This window comes from Ovis aries, chromosome 1, assembly GCF_016772045.2.
Source record: "Ovis aries strain OAR_USU_Benz2616 breed Rambouillet chromosome 1, ARS-UI_Ramb_v3.0, whole genome shotgun sequence".
Lineage (NCBI taxonomy): Eukaryota > Metazoa > Chordata > Mammalia > Artiodactyla > Bovidae > Ovis > Ovis aries.
This window is the reverse complement of record NC_056054.1, coordinates 184,624,124-184,636,692: the sequence shown is the minus strand read 5'-3', so window position 1 is coordinate 184,636,692 and position 12,569 is coordinate 184,624,124. Positions and strand designations below refer to the sequence as shown.

Here is a 12,569-nt window from a genome sequence, read left to right as displayed (position 1 = left end):
CTTGTCTTGGTGTCCACTTTGTGGAGGAGCTGGACTTAGGAATGGTTATAATCATTACTGAAAGGGAGTAACAGTCTACACCTTGGAGCACAGAGTGGATATTTTCCTCATTAAGGATGAAGCAAATATTAGTATAATGGGTTTAACTTCATTTTTGTATTACAGCATTTCTTCAGAATTAAAATTCAGTATTTATGATCGTAGATTCTCTAAAACAGGCATTAGCCAACATTTCCTCAAGGAAGGCTGCTCACCTTTAGGACCTCACATTAATCTGCAGATTAGGCTGTGAGATGGCCCTTATTTTGGACAGTCCTCTGTAGCTCTTCCTGGTGGCTCAGCTATTAAAGAATCTGCCTGCAATGTGGGAGACCTAGGCTCGATCCCTGGATTGGGAAGATCCCCTGAAGGAGGGCATGACAGCCCACTCCATTATTCTTGCCTGGAGAATCCCATGGACAGAGGAGCCTGGTGGGCAACAGTCCATGGAGTCCCAAGAGTCGGACATGACTGAGCAACTAATTTCACTTTTTTCTGTAGCAGCAGGTCTTTAACTTTATTTTATGATATAGTCTTTAACATTCATAAACCAAAAACTCTCTCCAGAAAAATGATATTGATAGTTCTTCACTGTTCATTTGTTTTTATAGCCTTCTGCTGATTTTTTTGGTTTCCTATTTTCTTTCTGAAATCCTCACCTGACTTATTTTTGTGACAGACCAGGTCCAGGGAACAGTCACTATCCGGAACATCAGCGCCCTGTCGTCAGGCTTGTACCAGTGTGTGGCTTCTAATGCCATTGGGACCAGCACCTGTCTTTTGGATCTCCAGGTCATTTCTCGTAAGTATGTGAAGTTCTGATGTCCACTCTGGTTCTGAAGTGCCAAGATCTTCATTAAACCAGGGAATGAAGAGTTTCGCTCAATGGGACGTAGGTCATTTGAAGAGAAAATAGAAATTGTTTTGATTTTAATCATTATTGAAAATGTTACCGAAATATATTAATGTACTTTTCAGCCTCAGCAATAAGACTTGTTCTTTATGAAACTGTCTTCTCCTCAGGTGTAGGTGATTTGATCATTAGAATCAAATCAGTTCTGATTGTGTAGCGCTGGAGACATAAAAATTTGGAGTGACCTTCTGGTCATTGCAAGACCTTTTTTGTATTTTCTTCTAATCCCTTATGTCTGCTAAAATGTTGGGTGCCCAGGTCATACCTAAGTAGAGCAGACATTTTTTCTCTAGTTGAGAATCCTGGGTTATTTGAATTCCAGCTGCAAAAGGGAATAATCTAAGAGGAGGTGATAAATTATCCCGCTGCTTGCTGGGTTCACTGTGGGCAGGTTAGGCAATTAGTCAGCTTCCCGGGTGGCTTAAGAATCCACCTGTAGTGCAGGAGACCTGGGTTCAATCCTTGGGTCGGCAAGATCCCCTGGAGGAGGGCATGGCAGTCCACTCCGGTATTCTTGCCTGGGGAATCCCATGGACAGAGTAGTCTGGCAGGCCACAGTCCATAGATTGCAGAGAGCTGGACACAGCTGAAGCGACTTAGCGTGCACGCACACAGAGAAGCAATCAGGTACGGTCTTTTTCCTACTCTGCTGTGGCGGTGACTCTCCTGCAGCTGTGAGTTGTCTGACTGTTTATTCATTCAATAAATGTTTGTGAGCCTGTTGTTTTAGTCCTAGCCACTGGGGATACAGAAAGTTAGGCAAGATTTAACTTTAGATGGGTGCAATACTGTAGGCAGTTTTGTGCATTTTAAGAAGATTCTTGCGTAGTCTTAACTATTTATGAAGTTGTATGAGCATATTCTATTTCTCTCTCTCTCTCTCTCCTTTTTTCTTTAAATATACCTTAAATATATTTTGCAGCCCAGCCCAGGAGCATTGGACTAATAGCTGGAGCCATTGGCACTGGTGCAGTTATTATCATTTTTTGCATTGCACTAATTTTAGGGGCATTCTTTTACTGGAGAAGCAAAAATAAAGAGGAGGAGGAAGAAGAAATTCCTAATGAAATAAGGTTTGTGTGTCAGATAATTTATCCTGACATTGGCATACCCAGTATCTGTGTTTCTATTCCATTTCTATTTGGCAGCTAAGGTTTCTTTGCTAATCTTACAACTTTAACCCAGACAGTTTAAAGTAGCCAAATGATCGTTTCTTGTAAGTTACGTCACTCGTTCTCATTGACTGCTCAGCTTTATTTACTGGATCATGGATGGGGAGCAGCGGCTAGTCTGGCGTGTGCCCACTGAGGAGGTCACAAGTGAAGAATCTCCTCATTTCCTCCCATAGCTTCAGGGTGGGTGGGGTTAGGTGGCTGCCATAGTAGAAAAATTACTTTAGAACATGTCTTTAATATTGGCATTTATACATGATGAGATCGTAAACAAGAAAGAATACCACCTGTATGGATAGACCAAACCAATGTGACTTGGTTGAAAACAACTGAGTGGAGAACGTGAACATCGCAAGGAAAGAATGTCAAATGATATTGAGAGAAAGGTGACCCTCTGTGTATTGTGGGAATAAGGGGGTTCAGGCTCAGGCTTAGACGGCATCACGTCAATATCCTTATTAAAAATGACATGCACAGCTCCAGTCTGTTCTGTCTGCCCTCGTGCCTCGAGCCTTTCCCTTTGGCTCCCACCCTCTTCCTGGACCATACTTGGGGTCCCTCTTCCTGGACCATACTTGGGGTCCCTCTTCATGCATCTCTTCAATACATTCCCCGATCAGGTCCAAGACTAATCCAGGTGCCACATTCTCACAGTTGACTTAGGCCCTTGTCTTGGGTAGAAGAGCTCTTTTTTTTTTCATATGAAACATCTAATAAAATGCCTGGTGCTCAAGAAATGTTAGGTGAATTAGTTAGCATCTTAGATTAAGTTAAGAACGTGTCTTAGGCTCTTATAAGTCTTAAGGGTTTGCACAGATTTCGTCCCAGTGTAAGACTAATGGGAAAAACCTCTCATCAGCACACCACAGCGATTTCCCAAATACCCCAAAATGCACATCAAGCCAGCCCTAGTAGTTTTTTGAAGTTGCTACATCCATAGGACAGTTTCTTCGCTATTTTATAGCAGCTAGCTCAGTGGATTTCTTCATGAACTATTTTCCTATTTAGAGCACTATGTGTACACACACACACACACACACACACATGCGTGTGCATATATATATATATATATATATATTTCAACTACATTGGAAGACATAGTCTTTGGAAGATTTGATAGTACTTTGTTTTCTCTTGGAGACTGAGACGCTGAGGGAGAATTTTTCTTAAGCATTGTCTTAAAGGGAATGAACGTCAGCACCGAGGCCTGGTGTTTGCCTTGCTTGCTTTCCTGAGCACAGTGTGGTCTGTCCTGAGGGGGTGAATTTCACAGACATGTTAGCCTAAATATGAGAAGAAAGAGTCCTAGGCAGAAGGGTAGGGTGGACATCAGGTAAATTCTGACAACACCTTTGCTTTTGTTCATTTTCAGAGAGGATGATCTTCCACCCAAATGTTCTTCTTCTGCCAAAGCATTTCACACGGAGATATCCTCCTCGGAGAACAACACACTGACCTCTTCCAATACCTACAACAGCCGCTACTGGAGCAGCAACCCCAAAGTGCACAGGAACACGGAGTCTTTCGGCCACTTCGGTGACTTGCGCCAGTCCTTTTCCCTCCACTCGGGCGATGCCAGTGTGCCAGCCATCTATGCCAACGGCAGCCATCTGGCCCCAGCCCCGCATAAGACTCTGGTAGTGACAACCCACAGAGGGTCGTCACCGCAGGCCGCGTCCAGGAGCAACGGTTCCGTAGGCAGGAAGGCCCGGCCTCCGCCTGTCCCGTCACTGCACGCACACTCCTACACCATCAGCCAAGCCGCCCTGGAGCGCATCGGCGCTGTCCCTGTCATGGTGCCAGCCCAGAGTCGGGCCGGGTCCCTGGTATAGGACGCCGGCGGAGGGAATGTGCAGACAAGAAGCTAAGGATGCCCTCATTCCCGGGGGAGGGTGGGGTGGCAGAGCGCTGGGAAGGACAATTTCCTGACAATGATCCTAGTAAAAAGCACAGAGAAGGAGGCCGTGCTGTGACCTGGCCACTAAGATTTGTAAACCGAGCTGGAATGTTCCGGCATGAAGACATATTCCCCCACCCGAGTGGTCTCAGGATTCCATTCAGAAAGCTGGATCTCACAGATGTGCCAAGCCAAGGAAGGAGGGTAAAAGCAGAGTAGCACTGAAAACCCATCTGCAGTCCAGACGGGCTTGTTTTTTTAATTCGCGCCTAACGTAATAATTTTTCAAGAGAATAAAGTGCCACATGGAGTTTAAATAATGAAATTATTTCAAAAGGTAGGTGTCTTTAGAAAACATACTGAGCACCCCTGTACATCGTCTGGCCTCTCCCCATCCCCTCCCGCTGTAGGGGCCAAATGGCATAAATGGCGAGTGTTGGTCTTCACAGGGCTCGCTGTTGTATCATAGAATCAAAACTTTTTACACCAACAAAAGTCAGTAAGGAATGGGTGAAAACTAGAAACTTCTTGGAGAAGCCCTGTCATATTTATTTATTTATCTCTTCCTGGACCATGAATTTCATATTTGGAGTACTTCTATATTGACAGATTATTGCCTGTCTATGTTTTTCTGGGGTCTTTTGTAGGTCCATGACGATTACTGTTCCTTATTTCCTGGGAAAATATTTTTAAAAAGAAAACTTTTTTTTTTTTTTTTTAAAGAAAATAAGTGAGAGGCTTTGGGTTAGGAAGGTAAAGACTACTATTAACACCATGTTCATTGAGATTATGTGGCTTGAACCTGGCAGGAGGCCCTTCATGAAAGACCTGGGTCATGCAGGCGTGTGGAAAGGAATTCCTGGCAGCCTGTCAGAGCAGGGCCGTCCAGGTCTCCCTTGCTGTCACACCTGGCCGCTCTTAATGAGGGCAGCACCCCAGGCCTTTGTACTGTGGGAGGTAACTTTTTCCTTGTTTGACAAGTTGAGGTTTCTAGGTTGTTAAAGGGAGGCAGGAGTTGCTTTGTGGCGGTTTGCTTTTTGTTTCTATAATGATTAGATTTGCAAAAGAGAAAAGACCCAGACAAAAGGAATGTCTTCAGATATGCTCCTGGGAGGCTCTGCCCTGTACTTGTCACAGCTCAGGGTTGCAGTTTTGCCCTAGTGCGTTTTACACCACTGTAAAGAGACCCTCTGTGGTCCGTTACCTAGCCTGGGAGCCCACCAGGTGATCCACAGACTCTCCACACTCTGCGTGCTCTGTAGCTCTGGCCGTGCTTGTGTTGGTGACAGTCTCGCCTTAATCACACTCTAAGCAACACACGAATGGTTTCGTCCCAGATTTGTTTCCTAAATTTTTTATGATTCTGACCCTGTGATCCGATCAGGCCATCTTTTCTTTCCCCGTTATTGCCTTTCATTCTGTCATCCCACTATGCTTTTTGCCCTCTTCACCTGCAAGAACAGTCGTCACAGGAAGTGGCCTCCTGGTTTTCAGACTTATTTGAATAATGGAAACCAACAGCTGCTGCATACATTATTTTTCCAGGAGGGCTAAGCTCTGAACCTGGCCACTGCAACCATCCCAATATTGATGAAAAGCTGAATTTACTTCAGCATTACTTATATTTTCCATTTGATGGTTCTTGACTTTGTAAAAATTTAAATAAATGAATGTCTATACTTTTTATAAAGAAAAGTGAAAATACCAATGACAAAAAAGATGATACTGTCAGATGTTGTTTCAAAAGCATTTATCTTGCATTTCTTTATTCTTTCTAATTATCTAAAATTCAATAAAAGTTTATTCATATAAAAAAGTTGTTTTTACTTATATGCTAATGATGCATGATTTTGTATTTAATGTACTCTTGATGTTATAAGCATTTTTCCATTCTGTTAAATTTTAATGAGCATATAGTATTCTAAAAATTACTTAGCTCCACTCTTCCCCCTGCCCCCCACCCCGGCTGTGCTAGATCTTTGCTGCTGCATGGGCTTTCCTTTAATTTTGGAGTGTGGGGGCTACTCTGTGTTTTGGGCGTGCAGGCTTCTTGTAGCTGTGGCTTCTCTTGTTGCAGAGCACGGGCTCTGGGCTGCACAGGCTTCAGTAGTTGTGGCTCCCAGCCTCTAGAGCACAGCCTCAACAGTTGGGATGCACTGGCTTCGTTGCTCTGGGGCATGTGGGATCTTCTTGGACCAGGGATTGAACCCGTGCCTCCTGCATTGGCAGACAGATTCTTTACCACCAAGCCACCAGGCAAGCCCAGCTCCATTCTTTATCATTAGAAGTTTGACACTGAATTAATGGACATGAATTTGAGAAAACTCTGGGAGATGGTGAAAGAAAGAGGAGCCTGGTATGCTACACTCATTGGGGTCACAGAGAGTCGGACATGACTTAGTGACTGATCAACAACTCTTATACTGGTATTGTATTTGAAGGAAGTTTCTTACAGATAGCTCATTGGTTGGATCATATTTTTGTATCTGCAAATACCTGTCTTTTAATTGGGGTATTTACACCATTTACATTTAAGGTAATTGTTGATATATTTAGGGATTAAAGCTGCCATTTTTCCCCTCCTTTTTTCTCAATTTCCTATTGTTTGCTTCTCTTTTCTTAACTCCTTGTGGATTACTTGAATAATTTTTAGGATTTCTTCTCTATATTTTAGTGTTTTTGAGTATATCACTTTGTATAAATTTTACAGTGTTTATTCTAAGAATTACAATAAGCATATATAACATCACAGTCTACTTATATCAGCATTTTACCACTTCCAGTGAAGTGTGAACACTGATTCCACACATATCCCTTTTCTGTCCCCACTTTTAAATATCTTTTTCTTGATCATAAGATGGTATATGATTTTCATTTCAGTCATCAAACACAATTTTAAAAACTCATGAGAAGTTCATTGTATATACTCCTGTATGTGCTTTTTCATTTTTCTTTCTTTTTTCCTCTCGGTCCAATGTTCCTTTTTAAAAAATCATTCTTTTTTCTGTTTAAAGAACTCCCGTCAGCCAATTTGTAAGGGTAGGTCTGCAAGCAACAAATTCTGTTAGTTTTCTTTTTTCCAAAAAAATGCCTTTATTTCCCTTTCATTCCTCATTGGGTATAGAATTCATGGTTGACAGTTCTTTTCTTTCTACCTGTGAAAAATCTGGAAAGTATTCAGCCGTTATTTCCTAAAATACTCTTTGAGCCCCACTGTTTCTCTCAGATCTTTCTGAGACTCTGATGATGAATCTTTCGTTTCACAGGTTCCGGAGGCCCTCTTCATTTTTTCAGTCTATTTTCTCTCTGTTGTTTAGAGTAAATCCTCCTGAGCTGTCTTCAGGTTTACTGATTTCTGTCCTCTATTGTTTCCACACTTCTGTCGAGCCCAGCCAACAAGTGTTTTAGTTACTGTATTTTATTTTTTAGTTTAATAACTTACATTTGATTCCTTTTTAAAAGAAAATTTAATTATTAAATTTCAATCTATATTATGTTGAGATATAATTTATGCAACAAAGTTCACTTATCTAAAGTATACAATTCAGTAGTTTTTAGTATGTTTGCAGAATTGTACAAACATCACCAAAATCTAATTTTAGTACGGTTTTCATCACTCCCAAAAGAACCTGTAGCCACTGAGTCACTTCTTATTCTGCACCACCTTCAGCCCCAGGCAACCACTCATTTACTTTCTGTCTCAACAGATTTGCCAACTCTGGAGATTTCATATAAATGATATCATACAGTATGTGTATATATGTGACTGACTTAATTTACTTAATATGTTTTACGTTCATCCACATTGTAGCATGTATTATAACTTCATTCCTTTTTTTTTTTTACAAGATTTTCTAGTTTTTTAGTTAGTTTCAAGAGACTTCATAATTGCTTATTGAAGAATTATTGAAATATTTTTATTATGAATGTGTTAAAAAACCTTGCCAGATAATTCCAACCTCTGATTCATCTTGATGTTGGCGTTTATTGATCATCTTTTCTCATTCAAGTTGTGATTTTCCTGGTTCTTGGGGTAGTGTGTGATTTTTTCCTTGAACGATTCTGGATATTATGAGATTCTAGAACCTTTTTTTTTGGTATTTTATTTTTTAGCAGGCGTTCTCTTTGTTGAGGTGTGGCACCAGAGCCAGATGAGTGTGTGTGTTATCTGCTGGGCCCCACATCAGTGAAAGTGGAGTGTTGACAGGGTCTCTCTGCAGATGGGTGGGGTAGAAGGATGCTCCTCCTCAGCCCACTTTCACCCTCTTGCTGAAAGCAGGGCACGAACCTCAAGTGGGCGTGTAAGCTCAGCTCCTGCTGGGCCAGCTGGCACCCAGGAAGGAGGAGGCAGAGTGCTGACTCACTCCACTTGTTGCCTCAGGGTGGCAAACGAAACTCAGCTCTGCCCTGTGTCCAGCAGTGGAGGAGGGAGTAGGAGTGCTCCTCACTCTGCCTCACTGATGGTGGGTGGGGTGGGCACTGCCCTGCCCTGCTGGGCCTGCTGCTCACTGATGGTGGGTGGGGTGGACACTGCCCTTCCCTGCTGGACCTGCTGCTCACTGATGGTGGATGGGGTGGAGACTACCCTTCCCTGTTGGGCCTGCTGAAACGAGGGGGTAGAGGGGAGCAGGGAGGGGGAATTGGAGTGTCAAGTAACTTGTTTTGTATCATCTTGTTTCACCTTGGTGCTAGGTGTGAATGTAGGCTCAGCTTCCGGACTCAGGTCCTATGAGTCGTCTCCCCACTTTACAGTGTTGCTGTGCTTGTATGTCCAGGCTTTTTTCATTGTAAGAGGGAAAATGTATCTTACCATAGGACTTGTAATGGGGCTACTCCATCTTGGTTGGAACCAGAAATCCTAGAACTTTTCTTTTTAAAATAATCAGCAGTTAAACACATCTTATGGGCTTCCCTGGTGGCTCAGAGGTTAAAGCGTCTGCCTGCAATGTGGGAGACCTGGGTTTGATCCCTGGGTCAGGAAGATCCCCTGGAGAAGGAAATGCCAACCCCCTCCAGTATTCTTGCCTGGAGAATCTCATGGATGGAGGAGCCTGGTGGCTTACAGTCCCCGGGATTGCAGAGTCGGATATGACTGAGCGACTTCACTTTCACTTTCAAACACATCTTATAGTACTGTACTGTTTGATAGCTTTAAGGATTCTCAATTGTGTACTAAATAAAATTCTTACTCCTTGGCGTGATTCATCCCATTCATTCCGCTAGTGGTTCACTATCTTTCCACTCTCAATGTCTGCTAGTCTTCTACATGCAAATTTTGCTCTAGGTCTCTTTATCTTTTCTTGAATTAGCTTGTTCTTTTTTTTCCCTCTTTTTTTTTTCCCTACTCCCTTTTTTCCTACATCATCCCCCTGCCTACATGCTGTGACTCCAGTCGTGTCTGACTCTGTGTTACCTCATGGACTGTTGCCTGCCAGACTCCTCTGTCCATGGGATTCTCCAGGCAACAATACTGGAGTGGGTTGCCATGCCCTCCTCCAGGGGATCTTCCTGACCCAGGGATCGAACCCATGTCTTAGTCTCCTGCATTGACAGGCAGGTTCTTTACTACTAGTGCCACCTGGGAAGCCCCCATCTTCCACTTATCCCCACCCAAATCTTCCTGAACCACAAGTACAAATACTCCGCGTTCCATAAAACACTCTTTTAGTCTAGTGAAAAGTGACTACTACTTCTCACTGTCCACATAGCATTTATTACCCATGAAGGAATTATCATAGTCTGTATTACATTCCTGTTTTTGTATGCATATATTCATGTATTTGCATACAAGATTGAACTCCTCTGCTAGACTACAACTTGAGTTATGCCAGAATCAGTTTTGATCCCTTATTGAGTACTAAACACTGTTCTAGGTGTTGGAGGTAAAAGAGAAAATCAGTGACCCCAGCTGTCCTTGAGGAGCTCATATTACAGGCGGAACCAGACCTATAAGCAAATAGTTACAGTTAGCGTCATAATTATATGAGTATATATATGTATGTGTATACACACACACACACACAATTTTAAGCAGACAGGAGGATCTCTTCTGTCTTCTCTAGAAGAGGATCTCTTCTAGACTTTGGTTGTGGTCACAACACTTAGCACATTGCTTTGCTCAGAGAAAGTACTTGAAGGATATGCTAACTTGATGAAACCAGACATATAGGATTGGTCTCTTAATCTCAGGTGTTAAAAGTAGTAGTCAAGTATCAGTAAATTCCTTAAGTAATGGTGCATCAGAGTCGTTCCCCCAGGGGGCGAATGATTGTATCACTTTCCTTGGTGGTATTTGCTGTTATACTGGGGATGCAGTATTCTTTGCAAAAGCTGTAGAGAGAACATAATAAATATGTTGATTAGGAAGAAACCCACGTAAATTAGCTATGAGGTGCTTTACATAAAAATACTAATAGCTATTACTTGTTTTGTGTTTTCTACATGGCTGGCACTTTTTAAAATGCATGCACACATTAATTCATTTCACCTTATCACAGTCCTATGTAAAAGATAACCATCACTTATATTTTACAACTCCAGAAGCTGAGGCCATGATAGGTTAAGCAGTTTGGCCAAACTCATCAGTAATCTGTCAGGAACCCATGTCTGGAGGAGAGATCTGGGGTCCTAGTTGTTTTGCCTTTTAGGGGCCCTCTTTCCGATAGCCATCTAACTTATGTTTAGTAAAATAATACTCAATCTTACAGTAAAATATGGAGAGCTGAATGCAATGCAGACTTGTAAATTTTATGTGTATATAGTTATTTATAGCTTTTCTTCACAGCTCCCTTGTGAATAGGTATTCATCCCTATTTTAAGTAAAGGCAGGGTACAAAATTCTGACTTAATCAAAAGACGTTAATGATAGAGACAAAAGTATTAAAGCAATAAGTGTGAGTGCCTGCTGTGTATTTAACACTGTGAGTTCAGTTGATACCTAATTTTGGCAGGTTGGATAACTAGATAATTTAGACTAAAAAAATTCCATTGAAGCTACATTTCTATACCATCCATCAATGCTCACTATGTTCATCAGATTTAGAGATTTATATTTTGTGCTTGAACAAATTTTACATCTGTGTATAAGTACATGGATGCATTGTAGTTGCCCATTTAATAGGACAAGTTAAAAAATTCTTGAAGGCTCAAATTCTTCTACAAAATAGAAATAACAGCGGCTACTCCAGGTGGCGCTAGTGGTAAGAACCCACCTGCCAATGCAGGAGACATTAGAGACATGGGTTCTATCCTTGGGTTGGGAAGATCCCTAATTAACCCAAACTAAGCAGAGACATTACTTTGCCAACAGAGGTCCGCCTAGTCAAGGCTATGGTTTTTCCTGTGGTCATGTAAGGATGTGAGAGTTGGGCTGTGAAGAAGGCTGAGTGCCGAAGAATTGATGCTTTTGAACTGTGGTGTTGGAAAAGACTCTTGAGAGTCCCTTGGACTGCAGGGAGATCCAACCAGTCCATTCTGAAGGAGACCAGCCCTGGGATTTCTATGGAAGGAATGATGCTGAAGCCGAAACTCCAGTACTTTGGCCACCTCATGCGAAGGGTTGACTCATTGGAAAAGACTCTGATGCTGGGAGGGATTGGGGGCAGGAGGAGAAGGGGACGACAGAGGACGAGATGGCTGGATGGCATCACTGACTCAATGGACGTGAGTCTGAGTGAACTCCGGGAGATGGTGATGGACAGGGAGGCCTGGCGTGCTGCAATTCATGGGGTCGCAAAGAGTCAGACACGACTGAGTGACTGAACTGAACTGAGCTGACTGAACACACACACACACATTGAGTATTTATTACAGCTGGACACTACGCTATTCACTTTACACCCATTATTTCATCTGCCTTCACAATCTTAAAGGTGCATGCTGAATCACTTCAGCCATGTCTGATTCTTCATGACTCCATGGACTGTAGCCCTCTAGGCTCCTCTGTCCATGGGATTTTCCAGGCAGGAATACTGGAGTGGGTAGCTGTTCCCTTCTCCAGGCGTTTTTCCCAACCCAGGGATCAAACTTAGGTCTCCTGCATTGCAGGCACATTCTTTACTGTTTGAGCCCCCAGTGAAGCCCAAACACTCAATAATAGCCATTATTAGTAGTAGCCGTCTATGGGGTCACACAGTCGGACACGACTGAAGTGACTTAGCAGCAGCAGTAGTAGTTCAGAAGTTTAAGTTTCCAGGTGATAGGTCTTTTACCTACTTTTACCTGGAATGCCTACTTAGTGTTCCAACTCTTCTTGCCAGAGGTGCTATTTGAGTGCTGGTGCATATAAACTAGCCCTTTGAGATTCTTTTTGTTTTAAGAGAAAGGAAAAGACTCGGCAGTCTGACTAAATAAATGCTTGTTTCCTAGTTTCCCACATTTTATTAGAAAATAGTAGGTCTATATTCTGGTTACCATCAATTTTAAATCACTGAGAAGGATTAAAAGGGAGGGTGGGGAAACATCAGCATTTATAGAGCACCAACTGTATGTCAGGCAGCATGCTAATCACTTTGTGTACATCCTATTTAATCATCACAACACACTTACA

General features: G+C 42.4%; 1 protein-coding gene across 3 annotated transcripts in view; it reads left to right on the top strand.

Annotated features, from left to right (window-relative positions):
* The window catches only part of IGSF11 (immunoglobulin superfamily member 11), a 141,293-nt gene extending 132,076 nt beyond the window's left edge, over positions 1-9,217 (top strand). For 2 of the 3 annotated variants that reach the window (XM_042231740.2, XM_060404323.1), the window contains 3 exons: positions 719-841; positions 1,875-2,025; positions 3,497-9,217. In XM_042231740.2, the coding sequence (XP_042087674.1) occupies positions 719-841; positions 1,875-2,025; positions 3,497-3,956 (734 nt within the window). In that variant the 3' untranslated portion in view covers positions 3,957-9,217. The remainder of the gene's footprint in view (positions 1-718; positions 842-1,874; positions 2,026-3,496) is intronic. The other variant, XM_015092457.4, reaches the window with a different exon arrangement.
* Positions 9,218-12,569: the final 3,352 nt, after the last annotated feature.